Consider the following 27618-nt stretch of genomic DNA (forward strand, 5'->3'; position numbering starts at 1 on the left):
TTTTCTTGTTTCCTGTCATTTGATCTCTCATGAAAATAAAATGGTTAAAAAATGTAGACCCCATTGGTATTTAAATAATATATGCTTATGTTGAACTGTATTCTTGTAAAAACAGATGCTGTAAGCCTCTTCAGTTCCACTCTTGCTCATACACGGACATTCAAAACAGTGTCATTAACTTTTCATGTAGTTTACATCTTACAAATCATGTTTAATGCGATTAAGCAAGCAAACGGCACGTGATCAGCCATGCTTGATGTACATGCCGCAAACTACGGGAACCACAGCGCGTCCGACTTCACGTCTCCGTTTTCAGCTCCTCCCCGCCTGCACGCGGCTAATCTCGCCGATCGGTTACATCCAGCCGCAGCCGATGTCGAACACACCTATACACACAAATTAAAAGTAAGAGATAAAATGGAATAAAATGGCTAAGACTACATGTAAAACCTACTTAAAACTAAAATATACTTAAAATCATAAAAGATATTTATTGAGCAGTTAAAACATCAGTCTTGTGTGGCAGTGTCACATAGTGACCAGAATTTTTCAACCGCAGTATACGTGATGGATTGTATTCTGATAGTAGTTATCTAAGTTATGAAGGTGCTAGGCCATTAAGGGCTTTATATGTGATTAGCTATATTTAAAATGTATGCAATATTTAACTGGTAACCAGTGTGGTCATACTTCTTAGATCGAGTAAGCACTCTTGCAGCAGCATTTTGAACCAGCTTGTTTACCTGATTTGTGTGACATCCCCCGAGTAACTAGTTACAATAGTCTATTCTTGAGGTCATAAAAGCGTGAATAAGCTTCTCAGCATCTGAAGCAGACAGCATATGGTGTATTTTTGAGATATGTCTAAGATGGAAGAATGCTGCGCAGCAGGGATTGGAGATATGACTGTCGAAAGATAGATTGCTGTCGAACATCACACCTGGGTTTTTGACTGTGGAAGATCGCACCACAGTGCAGCCATCTATGGGTAACTGGTACTCTAACTTATTTTGTTTGGAGCGATTCAGTTCAATAATAAGTTTCTCTGTCTTATTAGAGTTTAGCATAAGGAAATTATTTGCCATCCAGTCACTAATATCACTAATAAAGTGTGTTAGCTTCCTAAGACCGGGTTACGTTGGGGCAAGATATGTTCTATAGCCTCTGTCTACTTCTTTGCTGGTGTGCAGGAAAATATTGCTGATCTATACAAAGTAAAAAGTGATGTTTTGGAAATAGTTAAAACCATAAAAAAATCTATTTTCACATTAAAGGGAATTCAGAGGACGTTTAACACTCTGGGGTCGACTGCGGCGCTGGCGCCGCAAACTCTTTATTTTTCGATCACTCCGCAAAGAGACTTAGATTACTCTGCTGATTTTGGACATACAGATATGATTCATACATCATTTAAATCGTTAAAGTGTCTAGTTTTTTTATGTCCACTCCAAATAAAAACAGCATGTTGTGCTTTTCGCAAAATTAAGAAAATAAACATGATGCACGTTTTGTTCTCTCTCCCTCATTAAAGTCCTTTCAGAAACGCGTCAGAAAAATTAACTGTAACTTAACGAATACTTGTCATAGAAACAAAAGATAAATGTCTACATAATGCTTGGAATGTCTCCTTTTAAATGATGTAAGTGAGATTGAAAACAGATATTGTCATTCGGTGTAAACCAGGGGTCTCAAACTCAAATTGGCTTGGGTTCATTTCTGAGATTGACATTTAATCGGAGGGCCGCAGAGCTATTTTAAGGTTAAAAAAGTACAATATTTCTGTAAATTGACTGTTAAAATTCTATTATTTAATGTATAATAAAAGCAGTGTTTTTTATCTTTTAAATATACATTATTTTATATAAGTAAATCATTTCTTAACCTTCTCTTTAATAACTAAGGCCTATTAAAACCTTGCACTAAACTAACAAATAAAATGTCTGTATATATTTATAAACTATTATAAAAAATTACCATCAGTAAGTGTTTGTGTTTTGATTTATTTTGGATTGTTTACAGTCATAGTATTGACTTTATTATGTTCCATCTTTGTTATTCAACAGTTTTAATGAATTTGCTATTATATGTGGAAAAATATGTATAAGTGAAAGTGATCCTAAAACTTCTGAATGGGTAGTCAATGTTACATAAGCTAGTTAAACAGAAAAAATTATAATACTGCTAGGTGTAATTGCATAGCAAGCTACATAATAATATATAATACCTCATTAATATATAGCAGTATACATACTTTTATCCTCTGTTTGTTTCTCCTCATCTTTCCTCTTTTAACCTGGGCACTTTGATGGCAAATTTTCATATCTGTAGTTTATGTGTTGCATTACATCTACGGCTCTGCCTCATATTATGTGGTGTCTCCATTAGATGCTGTGACTTGTTGATTTGAGCCCCACCGCAGCTCTTCTCTGAGTAACAGCTGATATTCACCCGGAAGTAACAAATCTTCTCTGGACAAACACTACAAAGACCAGATTAACTGATCGCATGGTGACAACGATATGATTGACGCGAGGTTCAGATGAGGAATTAAAGTCAGATCACGCATTCCGTTATCCTCGCAATCACGGAGACGAACCCTTAAACGTTTAAATTAAAAATTAAATGAATATGAAACAAAGTGAATAAAAATATTTCTGCGGGCCAGATTATGTTATATTGTTGAAAGGTGCCGCGGGCCGCAGAGAGGGGGAGGGCGGGCCGCAAATGGTTTGAGACCACTGGTGTAAAGTGTATGAGAAGGAGGAGAGGTACCGTCTTTCCCTGTTACCTGTTTATCTGTAATGAGATGAGATTGCCACCCCCCCCCCCCCCCGCCATTGAAGTGAATGAGCAGAGATATCCATATGCATAACCCGTGCCTCCTGCAGTCAATTGATACGCAATCCACAATCCAGTCTCTCCATTCCTTGTTGTTTTATCTAAGTGCACCAAACATGACATCTAAATCCTTATTTACTTGCGAATGTGTGTCAGTATCTCCAGACGCGAGTGTTTTCTTTGTCTTCCGGCAAACAGTTGACGTGACGGGAATGCACATACACAAACAAACGAGTCAGGAAATTTTTGGTTTTCTTATAAAATACGCGATTGCAAACAGTACAATCCTTATTTAGTTGCGTCTAAGTGTGTATCTCAGCATTGCAAGTTTATTAAACACAGGGACACTCGCGTGTGGACACATTTTTTGTACTGCTTTCATGATCAACACGTGAGGGAGTAATGGCGGCGGTGGCTGTAAACAAACGTTGATGAGTTTATCACGTTTGTTCCTTGTTGTGTTTCTACTATAATGATTAGAAAAACACAAAAAAAAGAGTCCAGATAATGATAGGCAGTTCTTATTTTGAGCTTTTTACTGCACAAAAGTAAACCTCCCGCTGGCCAACCAAATACTAACCCCGTGTTTATTTTTACAATGGCCAAACAGTACCTTTACAATGATTACTATGGTTTTTTAAAGGTATACTTGTGAAAGTATATTTCAATAAAAATAAATAAATAAATATGTATGTTTATATATATATATATATATATATATATATATATATATATACATATATATATATATATATATATATATATATATATATATATATATATATATATATACATATACATATATATATATATATATATATATATATATATACATTTCACAAGTATATAAATAATGTGTGTGTGTTTACATTCTATTGAACATTTTTTGTTATAAATTCCCAAGTAAACCTTATCATGGTTTTACTACAGAGAAAGTTACATTCCTGTTCTACATTCCTACAAGGCTCATTATGTGGCTCATTATGCAACTGTTTTGTCTCTCATTTGTCAATCACTGATTATTCAGGAGCTTTCCCGTCTCCACTCATACTTTTGCTTGGGAAAGACTGTGTCTTAGAAATCAATATATTGTTTTATGTGAATGAGTAGCCAGACTGATTTTCACATCATTTTGAAGAAAAAACTCTAGACTACTAGATCCTGTTTTAAAAAGTCTTGGGAAAACATGTTTAGAATGAGTTTTGTGGACTTATATTAGTTTCTTAAAAATTTTGCATTTTCAAACATCACTCATAAACATTTTTCTCTTAAAAATACAAACTTGTACATACATTTTGATCATATAATATTGTAGCCCAGTTTGTGCTGAACACAGTGTTATGAGACTTTTGCCATTAATATGTTTTTAAGCAACTGGAAAAAGCACAAATGTCAGTGCATGTCAAAACTTCCCCAGGGCCCTAAAAACCCCTTAGAACCCAGAGGGTTAACTGAGGGGCATTTCCATGGATACAGTGATGTGTGAGGAGGGAAACTTTATACTTAATCTGGGCTGAAGTAGGAAGCCAATGTAGGGATTGAAGGATTGGCATGATATGTTCATATTTGTGCACCCTCATCAGGATCTGAGCTGCAGTGTTCTGAATATGCCAAAGTTTCATGATGCTCTTGGCAGGGGTCCCGATGAGAAGATCATAAAAATAGTCCAGTCTTGAGGAGACAAAAGCGTGTACAAGTTTCTCAGCATCACGTAGAGTTAATGTGTGACGAAGTCTGGCAATGTTTCTGAGGTGATGAAATTATGTCTTGCAAAGTTGCTTAAAGCAACACTAAAGAGTTATTGCTCTTTGCTCCCCCTACAGGTTAGAAGCGTAATTGTTCATTAGCACTGTAGTAAATACTGCAGCATAGCTGGCTCTGATTGGATTGTAGGTCTGCCGAAAAGAAAGTTTTGGAAGTTTTCACTCGAACTACAGGACTACTACCTGATGGTTGGAAACTTCTTTAGTGCGGTTTTGGCCGATAGAGGGCTGCAAAGCGAATGTGAAAGTGCCATTCACCCTGTTTTGAGTGAATGAACCACTGAAACTTTTTTGGAAATGTTATTTTAAGGTAAAAAAACTCTTTGGTGTTGCTTTAATGTGAAACTTAAAGGTTAAATGAAGATCAAGCCTGACATCAATATTTGTAACTAATGGTGATAGTGGAGTGACCTGGCCAGAAAAAGTAATGCAGGTTATGGTAGATGTTGATTCTGATGTGGAGAACCAATGAGGATTGCTTCAGTTTTTGAAGTGTTCAGCTGGAGAAAATTATGATTCATCCATGCGCTTATCTTAAGTTGATGGTAATGACTGATTATCCATTTTCATATACAGTTGTGTCATCAGCATAACAGTGAAATTAAAATCCAAGACAACTGATGACCGTTCCAAGAGGAAGCATGTAGAGAATGAATAAGCTGGGTCCAAGAATTGAGAACCACACACACAACAGCATGCTTACAGGACCTTGAATTTTCCATGGCCACAAATTCAGACCTGTCTTTAAGGTATGACTCAAACCAGTTCAAGACATTATTATTAAGTCTAATGGATTGATGTAGCCGGTTAAGAAGGATCATAATATGGGGGGATTTTAGGGTCAGATTGTAAAATAAAAGTCTAAAACTAAAAGTCTTAAACGAAAACTAAAAGTTTAATTTGAAACTAAAAGTCTAAGTCGAAAACTAAAAGTCTTAGTCGAAAATGAATTTGGTATTTAGGATTGGGCATTTTGTATTTAGGATTGGGCAATTAGTCATTTAGCTATTGAGAATTTAGGATTGGGCATTTAGGGATTTAAGATTGGGCATTTAATCATTTAGCCGTTTAGGATTTAGGATAGGGCATTTGAGGATTGAGGAGTGTATGCAAATAAGGAGGCGTGGCCCAGATACTGGAGGCTGGGTTTGAAATGGCTGGTGCGCAGAGGCACATTGTGGACAGCAGAGGGAGCTCCCAGTACTAGGTACACTGTAAATTAACCAAACAGCGAGTGAGCAAGCCAGAGTGACAACTGTACTTTATAATGTGATAACTTCAACTTAATGACAGAATTGTAACATTTATGTGCCCAATCCTAAATCCTCAATAGCTTAAATACCAATTGCCCAATCCTAAATACAAAATGCCCAATCCTAAATACAAAATGCCCAATCCTAAATACCAAATTCATTTTCAACTAAGACTCTCAGTTTCGACTTAGACTTTTAGTTTTCCACTTAGACTTTTAGTTTCAAATTTAGACTTTTAGTTTTAGACTTTTAGTTTACAATCTGACCCGAAAATCTCTCCATAATCTTATAATCAATGGTGTCAAATGCTGCTGAAAGATCCAGGAGGATAAGGAGTGATGGTGTGCCAGCGTCAGTTGTCATCAGCAGATCGATTGTGACTCTCACTAAGGCTGTTTTTGTGCTATGGGTGGAGTTGAAGCCAGACTGAAACTCTTAATAAATGTATTGTATTTGAGGTGGTCCTAAAATGATGATAATTGTATGTTTTCGCCTGATTAACTTCGTATAAATGTATACATTTAGCCAGCAAATTCTCGTGAAATCAGGCTGTTTATGTTCTCTAGTCACGTCATTGTTGTACTATATGGTGGTCATTTTATAAGCCTGTGTACTTGTATTTATTAAACTTTATGAAACTTTGCTGAACCCATGCTGAACCTTTTTTTTGCTGAACTTGCAGAAAACGATTTTGCAGTCTATATGCAGTCGACCTCATCCCACAAAAACTATTTACAAATCTGATGTTGATATTGTACATTTAGAATACATATACATTTAGGGTCTCTATCATTATAATTTTCATATCATTTTCATTATCAGTTTTGCTGTGTGGAATGCAAAACTTGCTTAATATCTCAAAACTACTCAAAATGCAGATTGAACCTATTTGGAGTATAACGGTACCTGTATTCGTACCTGACTGTTTCGGTACAGGGCTTTCAGCACGGTGCACATGTGTGCGGAACATAGGGCAATTTTCGAGTTTCTTCTGTCAAACATATAACATAATTCAGCCCGCAGAAAGATTTTTATTTACTTAGTTGTATATTCATTTGATTATTGATGTAAACGTTTATGTGTCGTGTCTAAAAGCGTGTGTTAAACGTGTGTAAATGCGCTGTTTTGTTCTTTTAAAAATGCATGAAAGGTTGCGCGCGTCTTTCGTTGCTACGCAATCATGAGCCACGCTTTCTGTGACAGCGAGAATAATGGAATGCTTGATCAGATTTTTCTTCTGCACCTCGCATCAATCATTTCATTATCACAATGCAATCAGTTAATCTGGTCGGGACAGAGATGAGCTGTAACCCGGGCTTACTCAGCTGTTACTCAGCTGTGGAGGGGTTTGTTAGTTTAAGTCACAGCTTATATTGGCGACACAAGCAAAGATTAGGAGAAACGTGCAAAAGATAAAAGATGGCTATGTATGCAACTCACTCATCTCAATATGAGTGTATAATAAGTTTATCATCATGTTGCTTGCTATGCAGTTACACATAGAGCAGTAATATTATTTTTATGCAGAGATGGTACATAACCAATTCAATACTGTGACTTAAAAAAAATCCAAAATAAATCAAAACAGAAACATTTTTGGTGGCAAAAATGTAGGCTAATAGTTCATAAATGTATTAAGGAATTGAATTTGTTAGTTTAGTGCAAGGTTTTAGTAAAAGAAGTTTAAGAGAAGGTTAAGAAAAGGTTTACCTACTGTTATAAAATAATGTAAAAGTATGTTATTTAGTGGAGAACTTTGCAGCAGTATTTTATTTATTATTCTTTTTTAATTTTTTATATATTTTATTTATTATATTTTAATAAAAAGTGTTTAAAAAGTGTAAACAAATTGTTAAAAAAGTTTATAGTAATAAACAACCTGCAGTTTAATGTTTGCATTTTCCCCTTACTGTACCGAAAATGAACCGAGGTACACACCGAACTGTGATTTTTGAGTACCGTTACACCCCTAGAACTTATTATTCCAAGGCAGCGAAATGAGGCAACCAAACAAGGTTTAATATAAAGCACCACTGTAATTTTCAGTCAACAAATGTAAGTTAACTGGTAAATTATTGTACTTGCCCTAAACAGATAACCAAATTATCAGATGCACTTTTGCTAGTAAAAGCATATCAGTAATACATAATGTACAAGTGATGTGCTGCTATACTGTATTTTATTTGCCAACTTGGTTTAGAGACAATGGCCCTAATTTATCAAAAGTGTGTACACCAAATTTTCAGCATACACCTGGCGTACACCCAAAACTACGGTGACTTTGAGATTTATCAATATGGACGTTGGCGTTCACTCAAATCCTACGCCAACTCAGGAGGTGGTGTAAGCACGTTTTGCATTTGATTTGTAGGAATATGTATTCCTTCAGTTGTGAGCCTGTGCACTTTACCTGACTTTTCAGGGCAGAGCATGAGAACAGAGCTTAGCGGGAGCGGAGCGTTGAGCGGGTGCGGTAATATTACCATCAGAGCGCAGAGCACCTTTCTGAAATTCCGCTCTGCTCAGCACTGCTTGCTCAACCAAGAACGCACTTTGATAATTTGCTAGTTCGAGAATCTGTGAAAACGTCTAGCAATAAGTTATGGAATTCAAGCCTTATACATAAATGTAAAGTAAAAATCAAAGTTAAGATTGAGCAGGGAGAAGAAATTGAAAGGGAGTGTGGAGAGACTGTAAGAGTTAGCAAATATTCGATGATAAATAAAGACATGAATAGGTAAGGTATGCTTGTGTTGAATGGAGCCGTGAATCCGATCATGATGACATGCGGAAAAAATCATGGCCACGAATGATCTTTTATGCTACATTATGGACACTTCTTTTTTTTAAGTATAAAGTATGGCCATAAACAGAGCCGGCCCAGCCACTAAACGACACTTGCAATTGCAAAGGGCCTCGTGGCCAGCAGAGGGCCCCCTAAAGTCACTTAGCTAGTGGTTGAAAAAAATCATTCATCAAAAGTAACATAAAATAAATATAAATATTCATTATTTATTATTATGGCAATGTTAAAAAGGCTGTTACTTGTTATTATAGTTATTATGAAAGTTCGCTAATAAGATCTCTTTCTTGCCGAGATTGATTGACACACAGCATCCAGCGCAGCAGCCAATTAGTGCCCGCGATCTATGTGCAGGCGAGCATCCCGCCCACAGAACGCAATGTTGAGTTGAGCCGGATCGCTGATACAGACGCAAACTTTTGCTGTTGCTTTAATGTTATGTGTGTTTGTGCGTAAATGCGAAGTAAGTGGATCTTATTTGACTTCGGTAATGACCAAACCTGTGTTCTGTTTGACTTCTCTTTCTTATATTTGCCATCATAACGTGAATTGGTTTATTAAGCTTAATAATTAATATTTAAACGGTTTAACGTGGTAAATTAATTCTGTTACGCTTATATTTCACGTATGCCTCACGTATGTCATTTCTACATATTATGTCATTAGTGTAATTATATTGTTAAACGTCTGAATTTAAAGTGTTTTATGTGTAAGAGTAAACAAACTCATGCGCATATGCGTGGTACATGCCCAGACAGCGAACCGTTTTTAAACCACCTGCTAGCCTTTGCAAAAGTGTATAATGTCACGGTTCAGTGTTTAATATTTAAACTATAGCAATGCATATGACATACAGTAGCCAGCTTTGTTAGATTAATGTTATGAATGCAATGTTAATTGTTAATCTTCAATTATTAATATTATTTGCAAGTTAATTGTTATTATCCACAAGCCTATGTTTGTGTCAGATTTAGCTCATCTCAAACAAGCCTATTAACTTTTGTTATGCTATTTATGTAAGGGATAATATATAGTGATGCGGTTGTTATAGCGAATGTTAGGTACTATTAACCTTTGTGGTGTTTTAGATATCATTGTTAATTTTGTTTATTTGAAAAATTTAAACATTTAAGTGTTATATTTATTATTTTATATAATATTTTATTTAAATGTTATTCTATTTACTCTATTTCATTTGAATTATATATAGGCTGTTGTTTGTGCCTCTTAAACTCTGTTGTCAATTAAAAATGTTTCTTTGATGGTCAGTGAAAATCACTTTATAAGTCTTTTTATTCAGCAAGTTCATCAGTGTGTGTTCGTTGCACTGCACTGCCATTCAGTTCAGTCAGTGGTATCATATTTTTCTGTTAGACATCAAACATGGAACTCAAATCAAGAACTCAAGGGAGCAGTTTCCCAGACAGGAATTAAACTAGTCCTAGACTAAAATAAAAGTAGGCTAAGAGCTGTCCAAACTGAAAAAAGCTTGCACTGACATATCTTAAAATACACCAGTGCCCTTTGTTTTGCCTCAAAATCCACACAAATAATGTTTTTAGTAAGGCATTTTTGTTAAAATTAGTTATGTTTTCTAATTAAACTAATTAAGATATTCCCTGTCCGGGACCACCCCAAGGTCTTTTATTGTCATTCTGTAGGCTACATGTTGCCACATAAGAACGAAATACGTACTCAGGACCAGCAATGTAAAAAAGATCATTAACATACAGTATACATAGAATAATTAAAACATCATTTAATAGACACATTTAAAAAAAATAACATAGTAGATATAATATGTGCAGTATAGTCATAAGGTAGTCATTGCTTTTCTTTAGGCCTTACTTAAAACGGTCAAAGGGCCCCCGACCAAATTTTGCTTAGGGCCCCCAAAGGTCTAGGGCCGGCTCTGGCCATAAATTTAGAATTCTTTCCCAATATTCAACAGCTTGTTTCTTGGAATGAATAATTATAATATTTTGTAATTACTATTACAATTATTATTACTTCAAATTATGAATTAGCCTAGTAAAACATGTGGATGTCGTGGAAACAAATTGAATTATATCCGGAGCTCCGTATCAAACTGGATCTAAGATATAGCTAACAAATAACTGTATGTAAATACAGAACAATACACTACAGAAGTTACTAAACCATTTTAAATTATTATCTAAATATCAATAAGTGTCATAAATAATAAAAATAATAATAAGAAGAAGAATATTACAAATTGTCATGCAATTATTAATGTGTCTTTAATCCCACTCTTTAAACTCCTAAATAAAATTTTTTGTTTCTTTCCACTTCCCTGGTTTCTCTTCTTTGCCGTCTTCCGTGTGTCCATGCCGTAAAATGAGGGCGTGGGGGAAGCGGAGACTTGAATTTATATGGGCGTGTTATTCTAATCACAATCGTTTTCAACCGCGGCATTTAAGAAGGGCAGGTATTGCGTTCACCTGAAATTCAAAGGTACGCACAGCTTCATAAATCAGGCGGAGAAAGGAGTGTAAGCGTAATTTTACACCAACATATACGGCCGTTTCTACGCAAGATTGATAAATGAGGGCCATTGACTCTATACATACACTTTTATTACATACCACGTAATATCACAATAGGTACCCTGTAATTACAAAATACTTACAGTCCAAATCTTCTTACCCATTCATTACCCAAAACTTGACAGTACGTACTGTAGAAGTATTCTTTTTTTATGCACTACATTGTGGGGTGTAATCTATAGCATTAGGCAAGGCAAGGCAAGGCAAGTTTATTTATATATCACATTTCATACACAAAGGTCATTCAAAGTGCTTAACATAAAAATGAGAAAACAATGTATAAGAGAAAAAAAGTATGTAGAAATAAAAGACAAAAAAATCAAAGATACATGAGAATTTAAAATATCAATTAAAAGAAAATAAATGTGATTTTAATAAAAAACCGTTTAAATGTGTGAAAAAGAATAAAACAGGAATAAAAGTATAAAACTGTTAAAAATAAGAATAAAAACAAGAGAAATAAAAAGAATTAAAATAGTGCATATAAAATATAGTGCAATCAGTTTGGCACAGCATAGTGCTCATTCAGTAAATGCATAGCTAAACAGATGTGTTTTGAGTCTGAATTTGAATGCGACTACTGTTGGAGCACATCTGATCTCTTCTGGAAGATGGTTCCAGCTGCGACTGGCATAATAGCTAAAAGTTGACTCTCCTTGCTTTGAGTGAACCCTTGGTATTTCTAGCTGATGTGATCCTAATGATCTGAGTGAGGTGGGTTTGTATTCAATGAGCATATCTGCAATGTATTGAGGTCCTAGTCCATTGAGTGATTTATATACCATTAATGATACTTTAAAATCAATCCTAAATGTAACTGGTAGCCAGTGTAGAGATCTGAGGACTGGTGTGATATGTTCATATTTTCTTGTTCTGCTCAGAATCCTGGCAGCAGCATTCTGAATGAGCTGGAGCTGTAATGGTCTTTTTGGGAAGGCCAGTGAGGAGGCCATTACAATAATCCACCCTGCTGGTGATGAAAGCATGCACAAGTTTTTCTAAGTCTTGTCTGGAAACAAAGCATCTAATTCTTGCGATATTTTTGAGATGATAATATGCTGATTTAGTTATTGCTTTGACAAGGCTACTGAAACTAAGGTCAGACTCCAGAATCACACCAAGATTCCTGACTTGATTTTTAGTTGTTTGACCCCTAGCATCAAGGTATGCATTCACCTTGAGAACTTCATATTTGTTTTTGACACAATGACTTCAGTTTTCTCTTTGCCTAATTGAAGAAAGTTTTGGCACATCCAACTGTTAACTTCATCAATGCATTTGCACAGGGAGTCAATAGGGCTGTAGTCATTAGGGGATAGAGCTAAGTAGATCTGAGTGTCATCTGCATAACTGTGATACACAATTTTGTTCTCTCTCATTATTTGGCTTAGTGGGAGCATATACAGGTTGAACAGGAGCGGTGCAAGAATCGAGCCTTGCGGGACTCCGCATGTCATGGATGTCCACTCAGATTTATGGCCACCTATACTCACATAATAACCTCTCCCTTCAAAACTCCCTTAAAGGATTACTAGGAACACCTGTTCAATTTCTCATTAATGCTATTATCTAATCAACCAATCACATGGCAGTAGCTTCAATGAATCTAGCGGTGTGGTCCTAGTCAAGATCTCCTGAAGTCCAAACTGAATGTAAGAAGGGGAAAGAAAAATTTTACCTGGTCTGATGAGTCTCGATTTCTGTTGAGACATTCAGATGGTAGAGTCAGAATTTGGCATAAACAGAATGAGAACATGGATCCATCCAGCCTTGTTACCACTGTGCAGGCTGGTGGTGGTGGTATAATGGTGTGGGGGATGTTTTTTTGGCACACTTTAGAACCCTTAGTGCCAATTGGGCATTGTTTAAATGCCTTGGCTTACCTGAGCATTGTTTCTGACCATGTCCATCCCTTTATGACCACCATGTACCCATCCTCTGATACTTCCAGGAGGATAATGCACCATGTCAAAAAGCTCGAATAATTTCAAATTGGTTTCTTGAACATGGCAATGACTTCACTGTACTAACAGTCACCAGATCTCAACCCAATAGAGTATCTTTGGATGTGGTGGAACGGGAGCTTCGTGCCCTGGATGTGCATCCCACAAATCACCATCAACTGCAAGATGCTATCCTATTAATATGGGCCAACATTTCTAAAGAATGCTTTCAGCACCTTGTTGAATCAATGCCATTTAGAATTAAGGCAGTTCTAACGGTGATGGGGGGTCAAAAAAAGTATTAGTATGCTGTTCCTAATAATCCTTTAGGTGAGTGTAAGTATGACCTGAACCATTTTAGGACCATCCCAGAAAGCCAGACCCAGTTTTCCAGCCTGTCCAAAAGTATGTTGCGACAGTGTCAAAAGCAGCACTGAGGTCGAGTATCACCAGCACTGATTGTTTGTTTCTGTATTGAGGCGAATATACTTAATTATCTTTGAGCGCTATCTCTGTACTTTGGTGTGGTCGGAAACCAGATTGAAAAATGTCAAAGTAACCATTAGAAATTAAGAATTTTTTCAGCTGATTGAAAACAACTTTTTCAATGATCTTGCCTATGAAAGGAAAATTTGAGATTGATCTGTAGTTGCTCAACACAGTGTTATCCAGGTTTCTCTTTTTCAGGAGGGGCTTAACACCTGCAATTTTAAGGGAGTGTGTCAAGGCCGCAGGTTGATATTTTAAGATGCTGTACTGTTTTACCAACCTATGCTCCCTGATGGAGGAAATTAGATATGTGTCGCTCCTGAAAGATAAAATAGCTTATAATAAAACCAATATGTCTTAATGGTTGAGCACGTTTTTCAAGATATTTAAGATTCAATTATTCATTTTTTTTCTGCTTAGAGTATATAGATATGGTTTTAAAGTAAATTGCAGGATCCAAGATAAATATCACTCTTGAAAAATCTGATGACACATTCTAATTTGCTGTCGGTATCAATTTCTGATGTGATTGCAAGATGCCACCTTTCACTGTCTTTGCTCTTTTGGCAGGATCTCCAGTTGTATGTTGGGACTGCACAGAAAAAGTAGCAGACTGAACAAGGATTAAGTGGGATCTCGGTTAGGAAGTGGCGAATTTAGACACAGACCTTGATGAGGGGTGGCCTGCTGTGAAAAAACATGAAAAAGATTTATATTGGGAAAACAGCTCTTAAAACCTCTCGAAATGGTTGTAAACACCAGAAAAAAAGGTAAGATGTTCTTTTAATCTTGGCATCTGCCCACCGGAGTAATCTCATGAACCCTCTGAAATCACATTTAGATCACTGACAGATTGGGCAGCCTAACCTTACCATCATGAATTTTACCTTAAGTGCTATTACTACAAAAGTTGACCAGTAAATGTGCCATACAATAATTATCTTTAAACCACCAGAGGAAACTTTTACTTTTACTTTGTTACACTGTGGGGCTTTGCTTCTTTACTGTATTTTAATTAATTTTGAAATGTTTTATTTTAAAATTGCCTTTTTGTGTTTCTGGGGCTTTCACAAATTAATTACTTGTTTGAAACACGCAGAACATAGTATTGAATTACATGGATTTGCATCTACTATATCTTAAAGCAAAACCAGTCATTCTTTAAACTTTAGTAGCAACAACAGATAAGCATTTTAGCCCCCCTAACTGCCTACGAGGGTGCCCTACATTGGAACTGGATTTTGGTGAGCAGGGTCCATGATCTCTGAAAACCAATTTTGACATTTGAAATCACCTAAACAAACACACTCCTACCCCAATAGAATCTGGACTTTCTTTTGATAGACCCGCCCCACACATACCCAGGCAACAATGACGTTTAGTAGACACACACCTAACTGCTGATTGGCTACAAGTGTGTTTTGGTAGTCAGCCCGACTCCTTTTTCCAAAGCATTTTTTAGAAATCATGCACTTTGTTTTTAACACAAACAAATGCCAAGTTCTATCAAATAAGGCTGCTCGGACAACTGACAGACATCTTTGATGGCTGACCTCAGTGCCAAAGCTGAGGGGAAGATGACATTTCGATTGAAATTGTACCATTTCTTCTTATCATCCTTTCAAACCCCCTACACCCTCATCTGAAGCCAGGGTTATCTTAAAAATTCCTTAAAAAAACAGCATGGCTATGCCGGAGTATGATAGTGGTGTGATCTGCTAAGTCTCTGGATGTGCAGAACTTGTGATCTGCAATTAACTCCTACCACATGGGCTGGGTACGCTCTCTCAGTTTAACGTCGTTCAATAGGGTGCCAGATTTCTAGTCTTCCAGGCGAAAACCCGCCTAAAACACAGTGTAAACAGGCCTTAATGTGTAGTGGAAAAAACACCCAATCTGGCAACACCACCACCAGGCTGGGTGGCAGGTCATCAAAACAACACTGACTGGACGCTGCTGAAATCCAAATCCCTGCCGCGCCACTCACATAGTTTAACATTAAATAACATCATATTTGTCCTAAATCGTTAACGATTAACATAGGCTGCTAACACATATTCTGGATCTTGAAATAAACTTTGACTAAGCTCACGCTATTTAACGTGCACGTGCTGTGTGCAATACCTGCGAGTTGTACTACACGCAAGGCCGCCTTAATGCACGGGCTTACCTGGGCTGAAGCCCAGGGGCCTCCCAAGTTCAAGGGCCTCCCAAGTTTGCGTTCATGATGAGCTACAAAGGTCATATTGTTTTGTAACTTGTCAGGTTTTCTGTCAATCACTCTAATTGCACGTTACATGGCTGCTGATTGGTCCGTTGTAACTTAACGTGAAATAAAATGTCAGACGTAACATATTTTTTATTCCGCGTAATGTAATTAAGTGCGCGTCGTCAACTTGACATTCCTGCACGTTAGACTGAGTATGACAGAGAAACAGGAAATAATCCACCAACAAATGAAAGAGTAATTTCTGAAATTTCATAATAAGCACTAGTGAGGTGTAGGTCTCTCTCTCTTTCGTGCGCGCGCTCGCTCGTTCGCTCTCTCTGTGCTCGTGCAGCTGTCTGAGTCTCTGGCATGCAGAAGTCTCTCCAAACGTGCACAAGAAACTGTGCCGCTAAATTAAGAAAGGAGTTCCCGCACATAATGCTATTAGTTGTTATAAAGTTTAAGTTTACTCGCGTTTATATCAGTGACGCGTGCGCAGCTGGAGCGATGTAGTTTGACGCGACGTTAGCTCACAATACATCTGTTGGTTTACAAAGACGAGAAAGAGACGCAACGGTAAAGGTGCAAGTCTAACGAAGTAAAGAGCGACAAGACCATCTCAAATGATCATCCCCTGATAGCACCATTATAATCTCATTATCTAAAGATCTTAAATACAGGTATGTTCCCTGTCTGTCTTGTGCATATTCATACTTGGTCGTTTTACATGCTTATGTATGCATAAATACTAAATACAATGCATACTATATCTTCAATAGCCTACAAAATAAATAACTGATTAAAAAACAAGATTCTGTCTATAAAGACTTATCTTTTGTTATCATTAATGCATTTAACAAGATTCTGTCTATAAAGACTTATCTTTTGTTATCATTAATGCATTTTCACTTTAAAACTAACTTTAACTTATTATATTTTTAAAACTGTGGTGAGCATTTAAGTATGAGTGGCAATTTTCTGCAAATTTGTATATTCCAAAAACTATATAAATATAAAGCTTATAAACATATATACTTTCACACATTTTGGTTTTATTATCACCACGTGTTGCTGTGTGTGGTTGTTAAATAAAGTGTCTTGTGTTTATGCTCAAGTGGGCTCGGCTCAGTGATATGTTAATAACAATATTATGGTGTTTTCTGGCTCAAAGAGGGAAAACTCACAGTTGTATGTCTCGAAAGAAACTAATGCATTTTGTGATGTAGATTACCTAGATATTACACTTAAAAAAAAAAATTAGACTATAAATCGAGGGGAAGGGGGGCCTACAAAACCTCTTAGCCCCGGGGCCTCACATTAGGTTAAGGCGGCCCTGACTACACGCGATGCCTCGCAGTGCTTCTCGCCTGATGTGTGACCACCTTGAAGCACCAGGCTAGCCTTTCAAGGTATGTGCAAGCAAATACAAAAATTAAAAGACAGTAAATGCTAATGTAAACCCTGGTTGGATAAAGATTTAAAATTGTATATGAAGATGAAATCTGACGCATTTAGCTTCAGTGTTAAAACTATTAAAATAATTGCTGTCTCTGGTTTTATATGGGCTATAATGGCAATATTTTTTTTAAATAGGGATGTAACGGTATTATAAATTTCGTGGTATTGCGGTATAAAATTCCCCCGGTACAACCGTGGTCGCGTGATTCGGTAAATTATTAGGTCTTATGGGCAACACGTGTAGTTTTTTCCGGCCAAGTGCAGCGATTGGAGGGACGTTGGAACTACAATTCCCATAATACCATGCGTGCCACTCTGATGCCTCTCTACAAGTGGAGCGACAATGGCGGAAGCAAAAGAAACGCGGATTTCACTGCATGAAAAGTGGAATTTTCGTCAGAATGTGGCACTGTAGATTGTTGTGAAACTCCAAGTTTACGATTGCGCACGACAATTTGCAGCCAACACCGAAAACTGCCGTAAGTTGTCAGAAGTTGACGTGGGTCTTGCTTGGAAGTTGTCCCCCCTTCCCCTAATTCTAGAGGAGGCTTTAACATGTAAATGAACATGCTGTGAGCTATACAAATGCAAATCAGGGTAGCAGCTGGGGGAGTTTTACTCAGGTGACATTCTGAGAGGTGTTAACTTCATCTTAAGAAAATCTGTGGTACCAGTATAGCCAAATTACAGACTCTTAAATTTTAGCTTGAATTTATTTATTTTTGAAGTATGCTACACTGTTAACCCAGATATTGTCTTCATGATGTAAACATCACTTAATATTTTGAGTTTTGGACATTTACTTAAAAAATCTTAATTAATTTAACTTTTAGGCGTATAAAATTAATTAAACTTAAACATTCAAGTGAATGAACTTTAGCAGTACATGTTGTAAGGAATACCCATAATCCATTGTCCCTGAATATTATGATTATTTAAGCTTTTTTTACAGAATTAAGAACTAATAAGAACTTTAACTACTTAAATATTTGTTAAAATGTCATAGAGGTTTATGCTCTTATATTATTCATGTTGTTTAGTTGTAAATGATAAATTACCATTTTTGTAAATAAGTCACCGTTCAGGTGATCAGTGTTTATTGACATAAACAGCACATTGTATTGTATTTTTCGCAGTTTTGTGTGTTTTTCAGTGGAGAATCAAGTTTATTTAATGACTGACTTAGTCATGAGTTTTGTGTTATAATACCATTTATAACACTAAGAGAATTATAATTATAAATTAATTAAAAATAGAAAATCTTTCAACTCAGACTGCATGAAAAGTGGAATTTTCGTCAGAATGTGGCACTGTAGATTGTTGTGAAACTCCAAGTATACGACTGCGCATGACAATTTGCAGCCAACACCGAAAACTGCCGTAAGTTGTCAGAAGTTGACGTGGGTCTTGCTCTGAAGTTGTCCCCCCTTCCTCTAATTCTAGGGGAGGCTTTAACATGTAAATTAACATGCTGTGAGCTATACAAATGCAAATCAGGGTAGCAGCTGGGGGAGTTTTACTCAGGTGACATTCTGAGAGGTTTTAAACTTTGATTTTAATAAAATCTCTGGTATCAGTATAGCCAAATTACAAACTCTTAAATTGTAGCTTGAATTGATTTATTTTCAAAGTATGCTACACTGTTAACCCAGATATTGTCTTAATGATGTAAACATTACTTAATATTTTGAGTTTTGGACATATACTTAAAAATATATTATACCCATAGTCCTTTGTCCCTGAATATTATGATTATTTAAGCTTTTTTACAGAATTAAGAACTAATAAGAACTTTAACTACTAAAATATTTGTTAAAATGCAGGGACGTGCACAGGAATTTTTAGGGGCAGTTGCTCTGACCTAAATAAAGGGCACCCCCCCTAAAATGTTTTTTTTTTTAACTCACGGCCTATATGAAGGACTGAGAATAACAGGGTCTTTATTAAAATCAGCAAACATGTTTGCCTAATGCCTACCAAAAAAATTGTAGCCTAGGCTGCTAGTCTGCAAGCTATGACAGCTAGCTGCTATCTGTCTGATTATTTAGGCTTAATTGTGGCAAACTCAGCCTGGATTTATGAAGATTTTAACAGAGGTGGAAAGAGTAGCCAAAAACTTTACTCGAGTAAAAGTACAAGTAACTAAATAAATAATTACTCAAGTAGAAGTAAAAAGTATGCAATGAAAATAATACTCAAGTAGCGAGTTACTAGTTACTCATGAAAAAATAAATCTAGATTTACACGCGCAAACACACACACTCACACACACACACACACACACACACACACACACACACACACACACACACACACACACACACACACACACACACACACACACACACACACACACAATACAGTGCCCTCCATAAGTATCAGAACTGTAAAGACAAGATTTTTCTGTTTGCTTTGGAGACCAGAAATTGGTAAGGTAAATGTCAGTATGTCAGAAGTTTAGAATGTCACATTTTATTTATTAACCTTTGTTTATGTTTCAACACATACATGCTTTAACAACAAAGAACAACAGCATTAAATGCTGACTTGTGTGTGTTGTACACAAATGCACATAAGTGAATCAAACTGATCCTACACATTTTATGCTTTTCATGTGTAAACAATCAGGACACAGCTAAGTGACCATTAAAAAATAGTGATGTGACAGATTCTGTACTTTTGTCTCATGTTCATCTTTTAATGTTTAGACATTTCTTGACTCCACAACAAACAGAAGAATACTTATGAAGGGCACTTCTACAGTATGTGTAAAACTGCAACATACACAAACTGTCATGACTGCTGGGTGATCGATGGCTGTGTGATCTGTGTGTGTGTGTTGTTTACCTGTGGTGCCGGTTCCTCGTGTGTTCACTAACTCCGCCCCCTTGTTTCTGTAATTGTTCACCGGTGGTGTCTCGTTTACCTTTTCCTTTATATTGCACGTAGTCCTGTCCTTCGTTGCGCGCTCATTGTTTTATCACAGTCCTGCTGCCCTGCCTTGTCTTGTCAGTCGCTCTCTGTCTCCTCCTCTTGTTACCCCAGGTTTGGTTTTCGGCGTTCGGGGACTCGTCTTCACCCGGACCGCTCGCTTGTGGAGTATTGGATCTCATTGACTTTGTTTGTCTCTTGGCCCAGCTGGTTCGCTTCGTTTCTAGGCGGTATACCAGCTGTCTCTGTCTCTCTCCGGTTTGCATCATCACCCGTGAGTGGAGTACACCTATTTACCATTGTGGATTATATTGACTCTAATGACTGTTGTTTCTCGGAACCGCTGGTTCGCTTCGTTTTTAGGCGGTGACCAGTGGTTTCCGAGTGGCTCTTCTACATCAGGATTTCACAGTGGATTACCCGTCTGAGTACTTGGATTTTCCATCTTCCATCCCCGCCTGTCATCCACCTTCAGGGCGGCGTGTATCATCCCTCTGTTGCGTGTGGTGACTGTGCCGGCGTTCTCGACGGAGTGCGTGGGTGGCTCTCTCTCTCCCTTCGGATCTGTACTGGATTATTGTGTAGCGCCGACTCACTCTCTCCTACTGTGGGAGTGCTTCATTCCCACGGTAGTGTTATCATCCAGAGTGAGTCAACGGGTGTGTGCCGTGTGTGGATCTACCAGTGACTTTGCTCTCCAGTTCTCTATCTCCTTTTCTAAATAAATATTGTTAACTTGCACTTGACTCCGAAGTTCATTTCCTGACAGATGAGCGCGCCACGAATGGAGTAAGCAAGTTTAGAAAGTCTGGAGGTGCAGACCGCCCTTCACCAGCATTGTCTGCTGCTGCCAGAGATTTCAGTATCTTGTCTGAGCAACTTAAAGAGCTCAGCAATCGCTTGGACCAAGTGACTCCTCACCATGAAGCCCCAGCCTCATCCGGAGGATCTGTTGCGTTTGAACGGGAGCCACACACGGCAACACCCCCCACCTACAATGGCGACCCCAACACCTGCAGATCCTTTTTGCAACAGTGCTCTCTCGTCTTTGCCCTCCAACCCCGTCGATTTTCTTCATCCACTTCCAAGGTGGCCTACGTTCTGACGTTACTCACGGGAAGAGCGAGAGACTGGGGTATGGCCGCCTGGGGGGCTAAAGCTCCATTTACACTTTCATTCGAGGCTCTTGAGGAGGAGATGTTAAAGTTGTTTGATCGCTCACTCAAGGGGGACATGGCAGCGGCTGAGTTGGTGAGATTACGGCAACGTAATGACTCCGTCACAGACTTTGCTATAAGATTTAAGACTCTCGCTATTTGCTGCAACTGGAACGACGCGGCATTAAGAGCGCAATTCCTCGAGGGTCTCACACCGGGCATTCAAGACGAGATTGCACTGAGGGACCCACCCACGTCACTGGAAGCTGCCATCGATCTGGCTCTGAGGGTTGAGTCTCGCCATCGGCAGAGAGATCTACGTCGCTCATTTCGCCATCTGATGTCGGAACCAGGGGAGACCGCTTCAGAGACGCCCTCCGAGGAGCCTATGCAGCTGGGCAAGTTTCGTATCTCTGCTGGTGAGAGAAATCTTCGGCTGTCTAATGGCCTCTGCTTATATTGTGGCAAGCCGGGGCATCTGGCGGCTACCTGTCCGGTAAAAGCTCACGCCCGCCGATGAACCTGGGAGTCTCGGTGGGCGCATCGTCATTTAAATCTCCCATAAGCAGCACTACATTACCTGTTATTATTAACTCTTTCCCGTCACAGGCGTTGCTGGATTCCGGTGCGGAGGCGTGTCTTTTGGATGCTGGGTTAGCCAAGTCCTGGGGTATTCCACTCATCCCTCTCTCCTCTCCTTTGTCTGCCTGGACATTGAAGGGCCAGCATATGGCTGTGATCACGCACCGCACACCCCCTGTGAGTTTGTTTGTTTCTGGCAATCATCGTGAGGAAATTAAGTTTTACATCTTAGAGGATTCACAATCACCAGTCATTTTAGGTCATGACTGGTTATCCAAACATAATCCTCACGTTGATTGGCAGAACAATGTTGTGTTATCTTGGAAGTCTTCGTGTTATGTTTCTTGTCTTGGTCCTGCTCCTTCTCTTGTCTCTTGTTCTGTCTCGCAGGTTCCGGCTATCGATCTCTCAGGGGTCCCGGCGGAGTATTCGGATCTGTATCAGGTTTTCAGTAAGTCCCGGGCTACTTCTCTGCCTCCTCATCGGTCGTATGATTGCGAGATCAAACTACTTCCCAACACTTCTCCGCCTAAGGGTCGTATATTTTCCCTAGCTAAACCAGAAAGAGAGGCTATGGATAAATACATTAATGACGCTCTTAAAGCCGGTCTCATTTGCCGCTCCTCGTCTCCAGCTGGTGCTGGATTTTTCTTTGTAAAGAAGAAAGACGGGTCTCTTCGTCCGTGCATTGATTATCGAGGGCTGAATGACATTACTGTTAAGAATAAGTACCCCTTGCCATTAATGTCATCAGCATTCGAGTTATTACAGGGAGCGCGCGTATTTACCAAGCTAGATCTGCGCAACGCTTATCACTTGGTACGTATTAGAGAGGGCGATGAGTGGAAGACAGCCTTTAACACACCCTCAGGACACTGGGAATATTCCGTTCTGCCGTTCGGTCTTTGTAACGCTCCAGCTGTCTTCCAGACCATGGTCAATGAAGTGCTGGGTGACATGATTAACAGATTTGTCTTTGTGTATCTCGATGACATTCTCTTCTTTTCTCCCTCCATGCAGATACACACTCAGCACGTTCGCATGGTTTTACAACGGCTTTTAGAGAATCAGCTATTCGTTAAGGCGGAGAAGTGCGAGTTCCACAGGAAGTCGGTTTCGTTTCTGGGTTTTGTTATTGCCGAGGGAGAGATTCGTCCCGATCCCGCTAAGGTTAAGACGGTTGCTGATTGGCCAGTACCCGACACTCGGAAGGAGCTTCAGCGATTTCTGGGGTTCGCCAATTTTTATCGGCGTTTCATCAGAAATTTCGGTCAGATCGCTAAGCCTCTTACTGCTCTCACTTCACCTAACGTATGTTTCCGTTGGAATAGAGAGGCTCAGGAGGCCTTTGATGTGTTAAAGTCCCGGTTCATCTCTGCGCCTGTCCTCTCTATTCCCGATCCGGCTAAACAATTTATAGTGGAGGTGGATGCATCTGATGTCGGGGTAGGCGCCGTTTTATCACAGCGATCGTCTATTGATGGGAAAGTACATCCGTTTGCTTTTTTCTCTCACCGGTTAAACCCAGCAGAACGTAATTACGACATAGGGAATCGGGAGCTGTTGGCGGTTAGACTCGCTTTGGGTGAATGGCGTCACTGGTTGGAGGGAACCTCGGAGCCCTTTCTGGTCTGGACGGATCATAAAAATCTTGAATATATCCGTTCGACCAGAAGACTAACATCTAGGCAGGCTCGTTGGGCACTCTTCTTTGATCGTTTCAACTTCACCCTCTCGTACCGGCCTGGCTCGAAAAATACCAAACCTGATGCTCTCTCCCGTCTGTTCGAGAAGTCCGATTCGGAGAGGGCGGAGACCATTCTCCCGGAGGGGAGGGTGGTCAGCGCCCTCGTATGGGGAATCGAACTGCGGGTGAGAGAGGCCGGCCGGGAGGGGGAAGTTCCGGAGGGGTGTCCAGCGGGTCGCCTATGGGTTCCTGAGCGATTACGTTCCGATGTCATCCGGTGGGGTCACGAGTCCAAGTTTGTCGGCCATCCAGGTATTCGGAGAACGTTGGCTGCCGTCCGTCAGCGTTTTTGGTGGCCTTCTATGTCCACTGACGTCAGACAGTTTGTACTAGCCTGTTCGGTTTGTGCTCGTAATAAAGCATCTAATTTACCACCCGCTGGTCTGCTTAAATCTTTGCCCGTGCCCTCCCGCCCCTGGTCTCATATAGCCCTTGATTTTGTCACTGGCTTACCGGCATCTAATGGTAACACTGTTGTCCTAACTGTGGTGGATCGCTTTTCGAAGGCAGTTCATTTCATTCCCCTGCCCAAGCTACCTTCTGCAAAAGAGATGGCTCAGGTTTTGATTAATCACGTCTTTCGGTTACATGGTATTCCGACTGACGTAGTGTCAGGTAGGGGTCCTCAGTTCATCTCTCGTTTTTGGCAGGAGTTTTGTAGACAAATTGGTGCCACGGCCAGCTTGTCTTTTGGTTATCACCCGCAGACCAATGGGCAATGCGAACGGGCTAATCAGGATCTCGGTAGAACGCTCCGCTGTCTGTCGTCACAATATCCGAATTCCTGGTGCGATCAGCTCCCGTGGGTTGAGTATTCTCATAATTCTCTTCCCGTTACGTCTACCAATTTATCCCCGTTTGAACTTTCCATCGGTTATCAACCTCCCCTGTTTCCATCACAGGAACCCGAGGCAGCGGTTCCGTCTGCGTTAGCTTTCGTACGCAGGTGCAGACGCACCTGGAGGAGAGCTAAGACACTGTTATTATCTAATTCCAGACGAACCAAAGCTGCAGCTGATCGTCATCGGCGACCTCCACCCCGTTACGTTTGTGGTCAAAAGGTATGGCTTTCTACCAAGGATCTGTCTCTCCGTGAGCCTTCTCGTAAGCTGGCTCCGAGATTCATTGGGCCATACAGTATTTCTAAGGTCATTAATCCGGTGACGATAAAGCTTAAGTTACCCCTTTCTCTTGGTCGGGTTCACCCTGTTTTTCATGTATCCAAGGTTAAACCTGTGATGTTTGCTCGCTATAACCCTCCTGTCTCTGCCCCTAATCCCCCCGCCCCTCGTCTAGTGGATGGTTCCCCTGTCTATACTGTTAAGAGGTTACTAGACTCCCGCCGCAGGGGCAGAGGATTTCAGTATTTAGTGGATTGGTAAGGATAAGGTCCTGATGAGAGGAGCTGGGTTCCGGGTCGGGATTTGCTGGATCCTGGGCTGATCGAGGACCTCCGTCGGCGACAGGGTGAGTCTCCCGGTCCGTCTGGTGCCGGTCGTGGAGGGGGGGCTACTGTCATGACTGCTGGGTGATCGATGGCTGTGTGATCTGTGTGTGTGTGTTGTTTACCTGTGGTGCCGGTTCCTCGTGTGTTCACTAACTCCGCCCCCTTGTTTCGGTAATTGTTCACCGGTGGTGTCTCGTTTACCTTTTCCTTTATATTGCACGTAGTCCTGTCCTTCGTTGCGCGCTCATTGTTTTATCACAGTCCTGCTGCCCTGCCTTGTCTTGTCAGTCGCTCTCTGTCTCCTCCTCTTGTTACCCCAGGTTTGGTTTTCGGCGTTCGGGGACTCGTCTTCACCCGGACCGCTCGCTTGTGGAGTATTGGATCTCATTGACTTTGTTTGTCTCTCGGCACAGCTGGTTCGCTTCGTTTCTAGGCGGTATACCAGCTGTCTCTGTCTCTCTCCGGTTTGCATCATCACCCGTGAGTGGAGTACACCTATTTACCATTGTGGATTATATTGACTCTAACGACTGTTGTTTCTCGGAACCGCTGGTTCGCTTCGTTTTTAGGCGGTGACCAGTGGTTTCCGAGTGGCTCTTCTACATCAGGATTTCACAGTGGATTACCCGTCTGAGTACTTGGATTTTCCATCTTCCATCCCCGCCTGTCATCCACCTTCAGGGCGGCGTGTATCATCCCTCTGTTGCGTGTGGTGACTGTGCCGGCGTTCTCGACGGAGTGCGTGGGTGGCTCTCTCTCTCCCTTCGGATCTGTACTGGATTATTGTGTAGCGCCGACTCACTCTCTCCTACTGTGGGAGTGCTTCATTCCCACAGTAGTGTTATCATCCAGAGTGAGTCAACGGGTGTGTGCCGTGTGTGGATCTACCAGTGACTTTGCTCTCCAGTTCTCTATCTCCTTTTCTAAATAAATATTGTTAACTTGCACTTGACTCCGAAGTTCATTTCCTGACACAAACAGTACAGAAAAAAGAACACAAACACAGAATAGACAAGCATTTCAAATTAACAAATTAACTCTAGTGTCAATGTTGATGTAGCTTATAGTTGAAATATCAGACAAGTAAACTGACAACAGTTTTGCATTCACTATGTATAAAGTTAGAATATCCTAAGATGGTCTGAGGACATTGACAGTTTACACTTACATAAAAATTATTTTAGACAAAACTCATGTTTTCTTACGTTGTCATGTCACGTGTGTTTTGTGAGAATCACTTACATCATACAGTACAGACAATCATCAGACGTCAATCATCGATGTATTTTCTTCAATCTGTGCTACAATGCTTCTGGAGGTTGCACGCGTTTAACTGTGTCTGACGACGAACAGGTCGCGTGTATGTAATGGCGGTACATGTGTGAAGTTTTGCTTTTAATTAAAAGATTGGTAAATTCATTTCCACGTCACCAAACACTGGTTATATTCTGCGTGTTTCTACAAAGGTTACGAGTAAAACAGCTTCGGACGATTCCGTTTTTGCAGCGATCTGAACAATTCATTCAAACTGATTCGCGAACCTATTTAAAACGTTTGGCCCATTCGCTTTGTAAAGAATCGACTCAAAAGACTCATTTATTTGCAACACTTTGTAAGGAATCGACTCAAACGAGTCATTAATTTGTGAATGCGCCAGAAACACAAGATAGCAATTTAAAAATAAAATACAAATTTCGTAATTAATTAAAATACAGTAACGAAGTAACGCTGCATAGTGTAAACGAAGTAAAAGTACAATTTATTTTTTTTCCACCTCGGAAGGGCAACTTGAGTTGAGAAGGGCATGTGGGCAGTTGCCCGGGCAACCTGAGCAACCCCCCTGTGCACGTCCCTGTTAAAATGTCATAGAGGTTTATGCTCTAATATTATTCATGTTGTTTAGTTTTAAATGATAAATTACCATTTTTGTTAATGAAAGTCACCATTCAGGTGATCAGTGTTTATTGACATAAACAGCACATTGTATTGTATTTTTCGCAGTTTTGTGTGTGTTTCAGTGGAGAATCAAGTTTATTCAATGACTGACTTAGTCATGAGTTTTGTGTTATAATACCATTTATAACACTAAGAGAATTATAATTATAAATGAATTAAAAATAGAAAATCTTTCAACTCAGTTAACTAAGCGGAGATGTTGGACAGAGTAATTCAAAATCATCTTTAAGTTTAATGACAATCATTTATCAAAATATTTTCTTCATCATTTATCACAATACTTTCAAAATATTTTTCCCTATTTTTTTAAACTATCCCTTTAAGTAGATTCAGTTTGTCCAGGCTAACAGTATATATTAATATATCTGTATGTCATTAGCAATAACCAATGTTATGTAAAAAAAAAAGATACACAAAACAATTTATTTCAACAATTTTTATTGTTTTAACAGAGTTTTAATCAGGCTCAATTTGT

The 27618-nt window shown here is 39.4% G+C and overlaps 1 protein-coding gene across 3 annotated transcripts in view; it reads left to right on the top strand.

Moving 5' to 3' along the window:
- Positions 1-27618, top strand: part of LOC135745422 (brain-enriched guanylate kinase-associated protein) — a 206637-nt gene that overhangs the window by 47655 nt on the left and 131364 nt on the right. For 2 of the 3 annotated variants that reach the window (XM_065263719.2, XM_065263721.2), the window contains exon 1: positions 14363-14426. Coding sequence is in view for 1 of the 3 variants with exons in the window: in XM_065263717.2 (XP_065119789.1) it covers positions 14356-14426 (71 nt within the window). In the remaining 2 variants the exon portion in view is untranslated. Of the gene's footprint in view, positions 1-14226; positions 14427-27618 lie in introns of those variants that run through there. The other variant, XM_065263717.2, reaches the window with a different exon arrangement.

The sequence above is a fragment of the Paramisgurnus dabryanus genome, chromosome 12, assembly GCF_030506205.2.
Source record: "Paramisgurnus dabryanus chromosome 12, PD_genome_1.1, whole genome shotgun sequence".
NCBI lineage: Eukaryota > Metazoa > Chordata > Actinopteri > Cypriniformes > Cobitidae > Paramisgurnus > Paramisgurnus dabryanus.